This window comes from Phascolarctos cinereus, unplaced genomic scaffold (genome assembly GCF_003287225.1).
Source record: "Phascolarctos cinereus isolate Bilbo 61053 unplaced genomic scaffold, phaCin_HiC Scaffold_2;HRSCAF=192, whole genome shotgun sequence".
NCBI lineage: Eukaryota > Metazoa > Chordata > Mammalia > Diprotodontia > Phascolarctidae > Phascolarctos > Phascolarctos cinereus.
In genome coordinates, this window is record NW_027555625.1 from 157,379,990 (window position 1) to 157,396,578 (window position 16,589).

General features: G+C 36.7%; 1 protein-coding gene across 1 annotated transcript in view; it reads right to left on the reverse strand.

The window, feature by feature from the left end:
- CFAP61 (cilia and flagella associated protein 61) overlaps positions 1-16,589 on the reverse strand; it is a 355,672-nt gene that overhangs the window by 86,170 nt on the left and 252,913 nt on the right. The window contains exons 22-24 of the mRNA XM_020986789.2: positions 6,712-7,004; positions 1,957-2,284; positions 809-900 (exon numbers count right to left, since the gene is read on the reverse strand). Coding sequence (XP_020842448.1) covers positions 809-900; positions 1,957-2,284; positions 6,712-7,004 — 713 coding nt within the window. The remainder of the gene's footprint in view (positions 1-808; positions 901-1,956; positions 2,285-6,711; positions 7,005-16,589) is intronic.

Below are 16,589 nucleotides of genomic sequence, written 5' to 3' on the forward strand. Positions count from 1 at the left end.
AAGTAGGAACTTTTAAAATACCTATTGATTGCTTGATTGCCAAGGTAATTCAGTTAACTGACAGCACTTGAGGGACTTTGATTCAAGTCTTTTGGGGTTTATTAGACGGTCCTTTGATTCAGGTCTTATGGGGTTTATTAGACGGTCCTTTGATTCAGGTCTTATGGGGTTTATTAGATGGTCCTAAACATTGTTGGTTGTTGCTATTTTTATACATTGGTCTGGCAAGTATCTTAAGATACTTATCTATACTTATCTTGCCTGTCAGGTTTTTTTAAGAGTGCTCAACTAATCATTATTTTTTTGGTCTTAATTTGCTCAAATTTCCAGGTTATTAAATTGGTACACTGTATCAGATCTGTTGACTTTAAAGTCATTCGTTTGTTTGGCCTTAACACAATGATAGTTTTTCATCTTCATGAAAATTATGCCCTGGCCCTCATCTCAATATCACATAGCACAGAACTATATATCACCACATATTCATATTCAATAGGGACTGCCTAATTATTATTGAGCTCTATTTAATGTTCACCTCAAGTGGACATAAATTATTTTCTGACATGTGGCTTCTATTTGCCAAAAGTCACATGAGAGAAATCTGAGGTAGTTATGAACGTTGCTGGGTGGTTCTAGGCTCTAGCTCTATCAGGTTTGATATAACATATTCCCAGTATTTCTGTAAATGTGACTTTCTGGTCAATGATCCAAAAAGTTACCTTGAATAATTTTTAATAAAGAAAGCTAATCTCCTTTAAATTAAGTGGCATGTGGGCAAAGCAGAGGAACAGTCGGTACAAATACTTACAAAGTCACCCTGAGTGACTTGTACATCCAAAGGTGTAGGAATCATTGGTTTGCCAACATGCAAGTAATAATATGGTCCAGGAAGAAGACCTCCTAGGGGAATGAAAATATTTTTAAATTTAGAAATTATCATTAATAGGATATTATTGCTTATATTTTCAGCATGGTACAAATGAAGAAAGACAGTAATATATATCTTTTTTTGGTAATAATAGCAATAACTCAACTTTAAAGGGCTTATATTTATCTAGCCCTTGAATTTTTTTCATTTTTATTACTTTAGCTGATCTTCATACTCTGGGAGGAAGTCAGGGCAGCTCTGAGGTGAATTCGGTGGAATCAAAAGCAGTAAATTATAGAGGAGTCCTGGGAGGGTGGGTCCTCCAAGTAACAAGAGAAGTGACCAATGAAGAGCTTTGTGTAAACGTGTGTAGAGGAAGAATGGGATGGCAGCTGAGGCAGCCAGTGGCTCAGTGGATAAAGCCCTTGGCCTGGAGTCAGGAAGAGCTGAGTTCAAATCCAGCTTCAGATACTTCCTAGCTGTGTGAACCAGGGCAAATCATTTAACCTCTTATTGCCTGACAAAATGGATCCACTGCAGAAGAAAATGGCGATGCACTTTTCTTTGCCAAGAAGATCCCAAATGGGGTCACCGAGGCTCGGACGTGACTGAACAACAACACCAACTGCACCAACTAGGGCTCATCTCAGGACAGCTCAGGTCATGGCACACAGGTGGCTAATAATAATAACTAGCATTTATATAGCACTTTAAGTTTTACAAAGCACTTTACAGATATCTTATTTGATACTTGCAACAACCCTGGGAGGTAAGTACTATTATTATCCCCATTTTACAGGTACAGAAACTGAGGCAGAATGGAGTCAAGTGACTTACACTAGGGTCACACAGGATCACACAGCTAGTAAGTTTCTGAGGCAGGATTTGAACTCAGGTCCTCCTGATTCTAGATCTAGTGCATTATCTCCTGTACCACCTAGCTGTCAGGGACCCATCTGCTCTTGAATTTGCCTCTCCTTGCCCCACTCAGTGCAAACTCTTAATTACTCACCTTGGCCAGAGCCCAACTCTCTTGATATTTGGTAAGCTACCATTGACCCAGATTTGAATAATGTTTTTTTACAAACCTTTAATCTTAGCTCCTTTATATATAGGAATAAGTCTATCCAGATCCCCGGGTGGCTCAATTACTGGTTCCAGAGTTGGATCAAAGAGTTTCAGCATGGTTGCAGCAAGCTGGAAGCCAATTTCTTTTGAACTGAAGCTACTGTGTGTCCACCCATTTGCATAGTATCTATTGGAGAACTTGGTGAGAGGTCCTGCAGCTCGGATGGTTATGTCGTTCGTGTGAAAAGTGGTATCAATCACAAGTCTTCCATCATATACAAGACATGAATCGTTAAGTGCTTTGAAAGTCTCATAATCCACATCCTTTTCATGAAAGCTGAAGAATGCCTGAAAAACGGAAATTCACATTTCCATTCAAATTCATTTTATATTTTCATTTTTTATATTATACAAAGCACTAGAACTCTCCTAGGTATTTTATGATCTTTGGTTCAGAAAGAAAATTTGCAGAAAATTAGTAAATATTTGGAGAAAGAGTCCCATTGTAGAAATTTTTTTTCCTATTAAGACCTATCATGTCTCTTTTCCTCTCAAAATTTTGTGCAGGAGAGGAACGGGAGAACTAGGTTACATAGTGAATAAAGCACAGGGCCTAGAGTCAAGAAGACCTGAGTTCATATCTGGCCTCAGACATCTACTACTATGTAACTCTGGACAAATCACTTAGCCCCTGTTTGCCTTAGTTTCCTCAACTGTAAAATTCAGATAATCACAGCACCTACCTCCCAGCATTGTTGGGAGGATCAAATGAAATAATATTTGTGAAGTGTAGCACAATGCCAGGGTACATAAAAGGTACTAAGTGTTAGCAATTATTTCTTAAAAATTTAAAACCTCAAGTTTTAGGGTTGGTTTTTTTTTTCTTCCACATGAACTACTATTAACTAAGATTTCTGCTGTCCTGTATGTGTGTACATGATCATTTCATGAACTTACAGGAAGATTTTACATTTATACCTATCGAATGGCATGTTAGCAGTTTTGGCCCATTGTTCTACACTATAGATTTATTTTTGAATCCTAATTCTTCCAATATATTAGCTATCCCTCCTAGCTTTGTTTTATTTCCTAATCTGATAATCATGTCTTCAACTCATTGATAAAAATGCTAAACAGAGCAGGGTAAATTGTGCAGCTAGTATTCATTTGGAACTTTAAGGTTTGCAAAGTGTTTTACAAATATGATCTCATTTTATCATAACAACACTTATTACTAAACCCATTTTACAGATGAGGAAACTGAGACAGACAGAGGTCAAGTGACTTGCTCAAGGTCACAGAACTAGTGAGTGTCTACATAAGCTCCACAATCCTTACAGGGCACTTCTCTCACACATCATCATGACTCTCTTAGAAGCAGGCTTCCCAGACTTTCCACATAGGGAATTTACATTAATTTAGCAAGCTAGTGGGGTCTGCACACATGCCAATTCTTGGTTAACTCTTTCCCTTATTTGAAAATTTTGCCATCACTGGTTTATAGGCAGGGCTGTGCTTTGAACACAATGTCTACATCTCCAATCCAGAATTGTCTCCTGGAGTCTCTGGGAAGGCATAAGCATTGTCCTTTCACTGGCTTCCTCAGTGCAATACAAAAGAAAGTTTCCAAACAGTCAATGTGGCATGATTTCATGCAGTCCCACACATACAGGCTAAAGTCACAATTATGCCCCAAATAAAGTTTTTCAGATTCAACAAAGAAGAAACATTTCACAGCAATTAATGGAGACAACTGCTTGTTTAGTACTCAACAAACACCTGATCTGATGAACAAATGACCCTATCTTAACCCAAAGGCATGGAAACAAAAAAAAGAAAAGAAAAGAAAAGAAAGGGAGAGAGGAAGAAAGAAAAAGAGAGGAAAAACAAGGAAAGAGAGAAAGAAAAGAAAAAGAAAATCAACTTCTTATCTTGGAAGAAAATCTGGACCCTCCAGACCTTTCTGGACCATGCAGGGCCCTCTGGAAAGGGATTTCAGACCTAGAGTAGGCTGGAAATCACCTGTCTCACTCTCAGGTGGAAAGCTAAGCTAATTTGGCTTGGTGCCTGTACACCGACACTGAATACCAGGAGACTAGAATCCTTCACCCTCTCCTTTTCTGCTAGAGATCCTCCTCTGCTCTGAACTTACACTGATAGGAGTCATGTAGAGTTGAACACTACTGAACAACAACAGCTAAGAGTACTGAGAAGTTAAATGACTTGTCCAGGGTCACATAGCCAGTATGTGCCAGAGGCAGGATTTACAATCTGGTCTTCCCAGATTTAAGGCCAGTTTTTGTCCACTGTATGAAACTGCCTATACACCAGTTTAGTAACCCTATGAAGAAAAAAATGAAATGAAAGGGAGACAAAAAATTCCCAAGTAAAGCTGCCCAAATAATTAATTTAAAGCTGGAGTTTTTGTTTTGTTCAATACTGTTTAGGCCTTTAATTCCTTTTCAACAATGTTTAGTATATACATTCTCACAATAATATCATTTCTAATGTTCTCTATCATGCTTCCACTCATAATTTCATGGATTTTAATACAGATTTATATCTTATTGTCACAAGGTGTTCTTCCTATGTCCCTTCTATTATATTTGTTTCTTCTTTGTGGGGTGTAGGGTGTATGAGAGAGAAGAGGTATCAGACTGACTACCAAACTGAATGTCTGACCTCATTATTTTATGCCTGTGAAACCTGAACAGTCTACCAGCACCATCCCGGGAAACTGAATCACTTCCACTTTAATTGTCTTAAGAAGATTCTGAACATCACCTGGCAGGATAAGATGCCAGATACTGAGGTCCTTTCTCAAACTAAACTGCCAAGCATTCAAACTCTAGGGAGTGCAACTCTGAAGGGGCTGGCCACGTTGTTTGAATGCAAAACATACGCTTGCCAAAAAGACTATTTTATGGAGAACTCACACAGGACAAGCGTTCACGCGGTGGTCAGAAGTGATACAAGTACACTGTCAAAGTCTCTCTTAAGAACTTTGGAACTGATTGTATGACATGGGAGACACTGGCACAGGACTGCTCAGCATGGCGTACCCACATCAGAGAAGGTGCTGTGCTCCGTGAGCAAAGCAGAATTGAAATAGCTCAAGAGAAACACAAGATGCACAAATTTAGAGAATCCGCCCATAATGTTCACGTGGACTATTTGTGCCCAACCTATGGTAGAACATTCCGAGCTTGTATTGGTCTGATTAGCCACACCCAGGTAAGATGAAACTTGATTCTAACATGATGATGTCATTTTGATCCTCTTTCAGAACACCGGACAACAACTAGTTTCTTCTGAGTGAGCTATATATGTTCCATTGTCATATTCCAATTGATCCAAATCTCACCAAGTTTATATGGCTACAGGGAGTCAGCCCCTCTTCCTGCCTTGGATTTTCTTGACATCTCAAGGACACCACGCCCAACCATTGGTTACTGTTTGCTCTTGCCATATGGGCAGCGCATCTAAAAATAATAGCACATTCTCCTTGATCAGCCATGTACCTTGGTATTTCTCAGCAAGAAACCCAACTGCCTCTATATACCTTTTTTCCTGGGGCTAGTAAAAGGATTCATTGTACCTACCAGCATCTATAAATTCTCCTTATTGTTCCATAGAATATAGGATGTTGCTGCTACTTCCTAAGGTCCAGATTCACCTTCTAAAAGAAGAGCTTTGTGCAGTTTTCTTTGCCTTCATTTCCTTATGTATCAAGCTCTTTCACTGGCCAGTGTCTTCCTAGGGATTCAATTTTCCTTCTGCCTCCAGAGAGGAAGCATGTTTTCTGTCTAATAATAACCCCTCTAAGAATATTTCCTTCTTTCTTAAAAGCCAGAATGAAGAGAGGCTACCCTCTAGTCCTTTTTCTTCCTCAGTGAAGTAGGAACAGCGTGCATTTATAGTACACGTAATTGGTGAGTGTCTCAGGTAGAGAGATAAACATAGCATCAATCCGTCATCAGTAGAACAGTTCCATTGATAGCTATAGTTCCCAGGTTATCAGTATTTATTCTAGTCTTTTGTGGCATGATGACTGTCCCCTAACCCAGAAATTTTCTCTCTTGGCCACCCCAGAAAACCTCCTAGTTGTTATCACCAGTTTTTGCTTGACTCCTGGGGGTGTAAAGTTGGCTGCACTCATCCCCCTCTCTGCTAGCTTCTACTAATAGATCATCAACACTCATTTATTCAACTCAGTTTGCTATAGCAAAGAAACCCTTCTCGCTCACCTCTTCCAATCCTGATGTCTGTGGGCACCTGACTGTAGAGGGGAGAGAAGGCTGCTCTTTAAAATTGGCCTGACTTACTGTCCCCCTCCCTTCTAGCTTCTGCTAAGGTGCTAGGTGTTAGCTCTGTTCAATTTTTGAACTTGTAGGCTTGAAGTCAGGCTGTTATAAACTCATGAAAAGAAGTCCTTCCACAATTTGCTTAGGAGTCAGAGAATTTGTATCCCCCAAAACAAGAACATCAAGGAAACTGTTTTTTCTTTTGGTTTTGTTTTGGTTTTTTCCTTCTCAGTACCCCCGAGAGTGGATATAGAATTCTGAAACAAAAAGGGAGAAACTGGGCAAAACAGAAATGTTTTATTTGAAGGCAGAAGGTTATAAAACAGATGCATATTAGTAGAGAAAAACAGTTTGAGAAAATTATTTAAAAAAAAAAACAACAAAAATCAAACCCTTTCACTACTGTCTCCATACAAATCAGCCTTTCAGACTGGCTGCAACCCCAATGTTAGAGCAGAGGTAACTACTTACGGCACACTGTATTTTAAAAGGTTTTGTTGGTGTAGTGAAAGAAGCACATGTTATGGGATCAGGGTCTTCACCATCATTCCACTGTGCAAGAATAGCCTCATGATAAATGGATACATTGGCAGCCAGCAAAGCTTCCTGGACGGCATTTTCCACTGCATAGTTGTTAATGCAAGTAATGTTAGAACTGAGTGGAGGCTGCACCATGTGTATCCTATTGCCGCTAATTCCAAGATATAAGAGGGTTTCAACAGTGGTGTAAATGTCAATTGTATTCCCATAGATGATGACATTCCCTAGAAGAAAAGGGGAGGGGGGAAATCCAAGACATACAATAAAAACCTTATTAGTGTAACTCAAATGATAATAATACGGAATTGCTCTCTTTGACCCTCTTATTTCTCTGATGCTCTGAAGCAAACAATGTTACCTAGCAACAGGGACTAAGATAATTTAATGAAGAGTCTGTATAAAACATCTCACAAAGTAGACAAGTACTTTAACACAGAAGTAGGACATTCATTTGTGTTCCAATAATTTAAAATTTTGAAATTATTCTGCTGGAAACTCTCTAGAATAAAAACCTTTTATCTTATTTCTTTCCCTATTTGCTGCACTTACTAGACAAATAGAATCATTAAAGTTATAGCATGCAGATTTCTCTTACAAAATGCAAAAACAATAGTTCAAAATATGATTCACGTAAGTGTTGAACAAGCTGCACATGGTAATATTGATTTTTGGTTGACTAAAAAATGAATTAGGGAGAGATACTTTGGAACAGAAGCCTGGATGTTCTATTATTCATTGGAAAATTTCATCTAGATTTAAATTTGGGTGATAGGAATGTAAAGGCTTAAGACATAAATAACAGAAGTAACTAAAACGTGTCCTAGGTGTAGAGTGCAGTATTGTGGATAAAGAACAAAATATCTCAAAATAGTCTGCAAAGATTCTAATACGAAAGGCCTTTTGAGGTTAACAACTCTGGTCTCCCTGTTAGGTTTTTTGAAAATGCTAAAAGAGTACTTGAGTAATTTTATTTATTGCATTATTTTCATCAAAAGAAAATTAAATTGCGATGTGTGAGAAAGCAAATAGTTAGCTTTATATTGTAAAGAAGCAGTAAGTGTTGTCATTTCAGGTAAGTTGTAGTACTCTTACCTTTTAATCAAAATACCTGTTTTAAACTTAACTTTTCTACCCTTCCATTTATTTATGAAATGCTAATGTTAGCAATTTTCAAAGCCCAAATAAACGGTTGATGTCTACATTCAGTCTGGCTTGATAAATTATTCAAGCAAGCTGTTGTAAGGTGCAAGGGTCTCTCTTGCTTTAGTAAGGGCCTAAGAAAGAGTCAAGACCCTTAACAGCTAACAGCTGCAGGCTCTTCCATGAAATATGAGTGAAGACCAACGCTATTTCTTGATCTTCCCCACCATCTGTCCTCTCTTTAGAAGACAAGAACATAAATGTATTTTATGTAACAAATTGCAGTCATGTCCATCCACTGAAAAAATGCCTCTCTTGAGGGCTGATTGTGATTTATGGTGCTATTGGCCATGAATACTTATCCTTGAAGACTTTTTGGAAACCTTCTAGTGGGGTATGTGGATACCCTAAATATAATTTATACATATTGTATAAATTCATACATATTGTAATTTAGGAAAATGAAATCAACCATCCATGCATTGGTTCTCAAGTATTTGATGTTACTAGTTGCACTTTGTAGATAAAGACTTTCCCCTTTTCTTTCGTTCTGTAGCTACTTTGATGGATTTTTATACTGATAGGAACTCATTACCATGACACTATCTTTGTTCACATATTCTAATGAAATATAGCTTAATGAGAAATACTATTGAAGGATTGTGAGAAATATTTCCCATGGGCTGGAAATGGCAAGCATTTTGTTAAAATTATAGTGGCATTTGCCCACCCTACAATGATAAATCCTGACTATATAGCCAAACAAAATTTTTAGCTTATCAGGTAGGAAAGTTTTTGCATTCTAAGAAAACTTCCACTTTTATTTAATATTTCAGAACACACGAGTTAAAGATAGAATTATATCAGAATAAGATTTTTAGTCCCACAAACTCAGAATTAAGGGAGTCTCAGGTGACCTTATACTATCCTTTTATAGTGTATGGTTAAATAGGAGATTTTATTACATAGTTTTGGAATAGCAGGTGGTGTAATATTGTTGGTGTATGGGAAACATTCATTTTATAATGAAAATACTGATACCAAATAAATAGCAAGTGATAAGGATGAATTTTTATCCCAAAGGGAAATAACCATTACAAAAATTCAGTTTTTAAAAAAAGTGTGGCTTTGGGGATGTACTTAAGTTTCCATTAGAATAACTTCATTTTCTTTCTTCATGCACATGATACCTTTGGTGATACTGAATATATGTTTATATATTTTTTAATGCATATATATATATAATTAAATACCCATAGAAAAGAAACATAGACATATTAAAATATAAATATATAAAATAAATGCCTATATAAAACTATATGTTTTTCTGTTACATTTGTATTTGTCATTAATAAGACTATGTCCTAATCTCCCATATAATGATTCCTCATTGCAGCATAGAAAAAATTCTGAGCTCTTAAAAGCCATGCCAACAGCAAACAAGCTTAAGCAGGTCCTTCCAGGCTAGAAAGACTGAGTATGGACATGCATTGAAATGCATCTGTGATTTGAGGACTAATCTCACCAAGCTCAGAGAGGCTCATGAGCTGGGAGTCACCTAGCAGGTGGCAATTTGAGGGGATGTTTTGGACACAAATTCATGAAATTCTATTAAGATATAGAAGGGCTGTAACTAATAGTGGTTGAAAATAAAATCACATATCCTTGAAGTATGTCATTATACCTCCTATAGAGTTTGCTATTAAATAAATTAGTCAATGTCTAATTTATTCATTATTTAAACTAGACTATATCTAATTGATTTAGCCAGTAATCATCCCTTCCCTCTCCCCAAAGCAGAATAACGACAATACCTTACATTTATATATTGGATTATAATCTAAAAAGCACTTTCACATATACTATTTCATTTGATCCTCTCTGGTTTTAATAGTGTAATATTACAGAAAAGGAAACTGATGTTAGAGAGGTTAAGCAATTTGTCCAAAGTCACAATTATCCCAAGTGGCAGACCCAGTACTTGAAGAGGCATATTTTTATTCCTAGGCCAGTACATATATAGTAATGAATGGTGTTCTGTCTCTGAGGTAATAGCATTTTAAAGAGGTTCTGTTCTCTTTGAAAGTATTTTTCCACTTGTATTAATGAAATGTTTGCTTGTTTTAATAATTTCCCATTTTTCCTTAATGAATTCATTTTTTTTTCTACTTTAGAAATCAACCAAATTTAACCCTATTGCCCAATTGTCTTTAGGGAAGTTTCTATGATTATATGGTAAAAACAAAAATGAATAGGAATGGAAGAACTAGCTTCACATTCCCTGCCCCACTGCCACTCTGCTCCTCCCCCACTCCCCCCCACCAAGAGAATAAAGGAATTAACAAAAGCCATATCTATACAGTTATGGTCAAATCAAGTTGGGCCTAAAAACATAATCAGAAAATCAGAGCCACCCCTAATATTTTGTGGGGCAAACAGCTTGAAAAAGCCAATTGAAGGTGAGGAGGAAACCTCTGGAGAGAATTCAGCTTTCTGGTCATGAAGTTCTTTGGGGTCACCACTCTTTTGGAAAGGGGGGGGGAAGCGAGAGAAAGAGAGAGAGAATGATTTTGTCTCAGTTTTATATGGAAAAAGTTGAAGCTTTTACCCCACTCCCAAATTTTTGAACAACTCAAAATAAAAACATCCTTCCTAACAAAGACAGTATTTAGGTCAATTAAAATATAGAAGGATCAAGGAGTTTGTTTAGTCAATTCCTCTTTAGACAATTCCCCTTTCTCTAAAGATGATAAATAATGTAAGAAGGTTCACAGTGTTGTAAGGTGATTGTTATTTAAAGGAACTAGGGACTAAGGGTAATAATTGTAACCTTATTGGATGACTAAGGCATGAATCTTAAAAATCCTAAGAAAAGGGTAAGTAAATTTTACATATATTGGTTGGACATAATATGTAAGGAGTATAGATAAGATGATCTCTCAGGAGAGAGTAGAGTAAAATAAATTATCTTACTATATTATATATGTGTGTATACATAAGTATATATGTATATATATGAATCTATATATATCCATATTTACATAGAATAGAAGGAGAATGTAAGCCCTTTGGGGGCAGGCACCATTTTTGCCTTTGTATCTCCACTGCTTAGCACAGTGAGTGCCTGGTAGATACATTCTTGTTGACTGATTGGTTGATATACATTCCAAGAGATCAATGAACTCTTCAGTTCCATAAAACTGATACTGCCATATCATAATCCTCTATGAGTGGTTTATTGAATCTGTTCTTTTCTTTATTCTTCTCCACTACCTAGTCAGCTATGTCATTTATCATCTACAGCTTCATTCAGAGACAGGGGAAAGGAGATAAAACTTAAATCTGTAAGTCCCATAAGACCATGTTTTATCTGTACTTTGCATCTTGTACATCACTATGCTCTGCACTTAATAGGTATCTTAAAAATGTTTGTTGAGTGCATTTTGTTGACAAAGTTTTTAGCTGCAGTTTTTGCTCACCCATAGCTAACAGAGTTGTCTGTGAAAAAATTATGAAAGGGAGAGATAAATGTTCACTATGAGACACACATATAATAATTCAGGATATCTCCAAAGTTTAAGTACAGTTTTAAGCTTTAGCAGTTTAAAACTTCACTGACTCCCCAAAGTCTAAACACCATAGATATAATATAAATTTCCCAAAATTACAAGGTGAATTTTAATATACTCATATGTGGGTCTCATAGGACCAAGAAAAGTTAATATATTTCACTGAACACCAAGGCAATATCTCTATTTGTCATTGGATTCATATCATAATTAAAAACAAAGCTTGGGCTAATGTCCTTGAACAAAGAACACTTAGTAAGTTAATAATTACTTCTAACTTAAGTTATAATGTGTGTTTCTTTGAATTGTTTTTATAAATTACTAATAATGTTAGTAAAGAAAATATGTTCAAATTTCATAAATAGGCATTAATTTCATTGCCTAGTTTATTTGCTGTCAGTGACCTAGTTGAACATTTTCAGATTATGACTCTTGCAATCAAGGCAGAGACATATAAGTAAACAAATGGGTATGCCTTCTAACATAACTACAAATATGACCTCAATTTCAGACTCATTTTTAACTTCCTTCTGTTTCAAACACAGCATCTATGTACTACTGTATGGCAGACACATGCAAGCACCATTCTGACCTTATTTTTGGTCTGTCTGCAGATCAAATAGAGCAACTTAAGACTTTCAGGTTTTTGAAAGACATGCCATTGTTCAGATTGATGATAGGTAACTGGTTTGGAGCTAAAGTTATGGTTTCAATGATTCTGCAATGGTTTGGTGCTTCTGAGAACATAGCACTGTCCAATGGAAGGAATAAAGTCAATTTAGGACATTTCATGATGTATTTAGTAGAATTCAGTATTATTAACTGAGTGATTCTCTGTCTCTGTCTCTCTCTCTATGTATAATATAATATATATATATATATATATATATATATACATACATATATATACACATATACACACTGAGTGACCCAATATCTTCTAGTATATCCCATGATTCATGATCTTTAGTCATTTACTTATGCTGCTCCCTATCTCTCTAAACTTCCCTCCCTCACATCTGCCATCTTTGGCTGCAAAACATCCTACTCATCCTTCAAAGTCCAGCTCACTTATCATCTCAATGAAGGAGAAAGTCTACAGAAGAAGGTATTTCAGGAGGAATGAGGAGCTCTTAAAGTATAAAAGGGGTACATGAAGGGGGGGGGGAATCTTAGAACTCAAAATCTTATAAAAGTGAGTGTTGAAAACTAAAAATTAATTAAATAATTAAAAATAAAGTATAAAAAGAAAAAATTCTAATGAGGAAGAAAAAGAGAGGGCCATGTTGTTTAGAGATAAATTCCACTAAACAGGCAACTCACTAAAAGTCTAAACTTTTAAAAAGATGGGTACAAAAATGAAAGTAAGAATAAATAATGGAGGAAGACAATATCAAAGCATGACACTGAAGAACAGTCATGAGTTCTGAAGCTCAGAACAAGATGAGTCAAAGATGAGGACAACAAAAGAGTTTAAAAACTATATCAAAGGATAGGAAGAGCCCCAAAGGAGGGATATAATCACTGTGTGGGGGCAGATAGGACAATGGTAATAGACAACTGAGAGACAGAGCTGCTTAGCTTATATTTTCTCTGCCAAGAAAGATGCTTTTGAGACTAAAAATGGGACTAAAAATCTTTTGGGATGAAGATGGCAAAAAGAGAGTTGAAACCCAAGATAACAAGAGATAATAGGTGCATATTTAGCTGCCTTCGATACAGATGAAATACATACATTGTAAGGTACTGAGAGAACTGGCAGATATGAGATCATTCCCCTAATGTATTACAGTATCACAAAATACTGTCTACATCATCTTGAACAAGGTCCTTTGGTTGAGGGAATCCATTACATGCTTCTTTTGCACAGCTCTAGAACCCATAGTTACCCTTACGCTGAGCTGAAATCTGCTTGTCTATAGTTCACCTATCACTCAGTTTTTCCCTCTGGAGTTAGGCAAAACAGTCTTTTGTCTCTTCCATATGGAAGCCTTTCAAATACTTCTAAAGACAGCTATCCAATGTCAACTGCTTCCCAACCCTCTAAGTCATCTCTTTTCCAGGCTAAATATCCCAAGTTCTTTTGAGCACTTCTTATACGGCACATGTGGTAGAAGCAATATCTGAAACCCTGCCCCCATGCAAGTTAGGCTAATTTTTCCTCCCAAAACCAACCTTGAGACTTGACTGGCTGAGGGGACTAAAGGCAAAGGTTGTTGACACCATTTCATAGTTGCCTGAGTATAAAAAAGTCACAGGGTACTCCAGAGAAGCTCAGATGATTAGTGGAAAACAGTGGGAAACTTAGTTTTTTTCTCAGCTAAATCAGTGTATATCCTTGTTGGGGTAGGTATATGGAACAGTGCACAGAGCATCAGGGTTGGAGTCAGAAAGACTCATCTTCCTGAGTTCAAATCCAGCCTCAGAGACTTACTAGCTGTGTGATCCGCAGTTTCCTCATCTATAAAATCAGCTAGAGAAGGAAATGGCAAACTACTCCAGCATCTTTGTCAAGAAAACCCCTGGAGTACAGATGAAATGACTGAAATGATACCCTTATTGAATATACTTCTGCTATAGCTAAGTAAATCTTCTTTTGTTAACTGTTGAATGATTTGCAAGTGTTGCATTTTGTTCCAATATCAAACATAAACTACCAGAGGACTGGCCTGAGCCAGGACCAGTCCATAACAGCACAGCCTTCTTTCTCATCATCATTTTGGTCATCCTTCTATGGGAGTTCTCCAGTTTGACGTGTCCTTTCTAAAATGTGGCAGCAAGAAAATACAATATTGTAGAGCAGAATATGGGCTGCTAGGGAGCAGTGGGTAGATTGCTGGGTTTGGAACCAGAAAGACTCATTTTCATGAGTTCAAATCTGGCCTCAGATACTTATTAGCCATGTGACCCTGGGCAAGTCACTTAACCCTATTTGCCTCAGTTCCCACCTATAAAATGAGCTGGAGAAGGAAATGGCAAACCTCTTCAGTAACTCTACCAAGAAAACTCCAAATGGGTTCACAAAGAATTGGACAACTGAAAAAAACAACTTAACTACAATAGAACAGAATATAGCAGACCTATCATGTTCCTCCTTCTGGACAGTCTCACTCTACTAATTCAACCCAAGATCATGTTAGATTTTTTTTGGTGGCCATATTAACAATGATGACCTACAGTTGATTAAAACTCGGAGCTCTTATCATATACTATTATTTAGCCATGTCTGTACTTGTACAATTGATACTATTATGCATGTTATCATAGGATCATAGATTTAGAGATGGAAGGGAACTGAGAGGTCATCAAGTCCATCCCTTTCATTTTATTTTTTCTTTTCTTTCTTTTTTTTTTTTTGGCTAGGCAATGGGGTTAAGTGACTTACCCAGGGTCACACAGCTAGTAAGTGTTATGTGTCTGAGGCCAGACTTGAACTCAGGTCCTCCTGACTCCAAGGCCAGTGCTCTATCCACTGTACCACCTAGCTGCCCCCAACTCTTTCATTTTACAGACAAAGCAACCAAAACCAGAAGAGGTTGTCATTTGTCTAGGATCATCCACCTAGCAAACAACTGAGGCGGAATCTGAATGCAGGTCTTCCCGACTCCTTGTCCAGTGACAGAGATGATATACAAAGAGAAATCTTAAAGACTTTCTATGGATAGTGTGCCTAAACAATGGGCCAGGCATACCAACACATTTTGGGTCAACATTAACCTTTCTCCTTCACCTTCCCTTCAGAGGAATGGGCCAATAGTAATGCAACCCTCAATATTTGCTGGCACACCAGGCCCATAGCGTTTGTAAGCCTATGACACTAGTATCTCTCTGAAGGATACTTCATTGACTTCTTCAAAGCTCAGCTTATTTAAATGTATAGAAATGACAAGTTCCTGATTTAGTACTACTAAAATTGAATTGTTTTTTAGACATAACAATAAGATGATATACAAATAGTAATTGCTTAAAAAGTACATTGGTCACTAATAACTAGAATACCCCAGGGAAATTTTCAATAAGTAACAAAAGAATCAGCCACAGCAGTCTCCAAAGATCAATCTATGTTACTTCTTATTGGAAATAAATTATCTACTACTAAGATTACAGATCTAAAATTGGAAATGAAATCTATAGGAAGTTTGTGCTTAAAGAAGAACTGCTAAAAGAGGCCAAAATTTTAATTTGGCTTTTAGAAGGAGCTGAATTCAGTGCTTTTCTCACTTCTCAACCACAGTGGTCTTTGAAAAAGCTACAAAGGTGCTTCTAAAAGGACTAAGTAATAAAAGGGGCCTCACTTTTGGCAACCCAGCTGGGAAGAAAGAGACTGAGATTGATTATTCGAGTCAATACCTTTGAGAGCAAAGTCAATTCCACACTTCAGATTAAAAAAGCATTTAAGAGTTGGCATTTTTAATGGCCTAAATAAATGGAATAGAAATCTTTGCCTTTAGATACATTTTGGACAGGGAAGACAAAATGAATGTGCTGGAGACTTTGATTCGGTCCACTAAAATAGTACAAGTTGCACAGAAATACGTCCAATCAAATCAGACACCTGATCCCAGTGGCTCCTCAACTTGTTTGTCAGAAAACAATGCCAGTTTTATGGTCTTGGTTTACTGGAGGGATTAGTTAAAAAATTGTTAAAGGAGAAAGTAGAGCCTACTTTTCACAGATGAGATAATTTTAGGACATTCATTTATAAAAATGGGAAAAGGACAGTGCCAAAATTATTTTAGGTCTTAGCTCCCTTTTAAATTTGCATAATGAAATATGGAGCTTTGTATAAAAATTTTAGAATCAGAGATGTGTCCTGTGAAATAGAACACTCATTTATGATTTCCATCATTAGATGCTAAAAAGACATTTTATTGCACTGAACTGAATGTTTTAATTTCATCTACTTCACATTATGCTTTGACACTAAGTTTCATTATATTTCTCAGTGCTGTAAGGATGAGATTTTGATAAAGTTTCATTTTAAAAAAAGCTTTGACAAGGACAGCATTTTCTAATGTTACTTTTGCCATTGAGTTGGTGTGAAAAATACATTCAGAATTATGTATAAAGAAATTGGTGAAAGATAATTTAAAGTTGTCT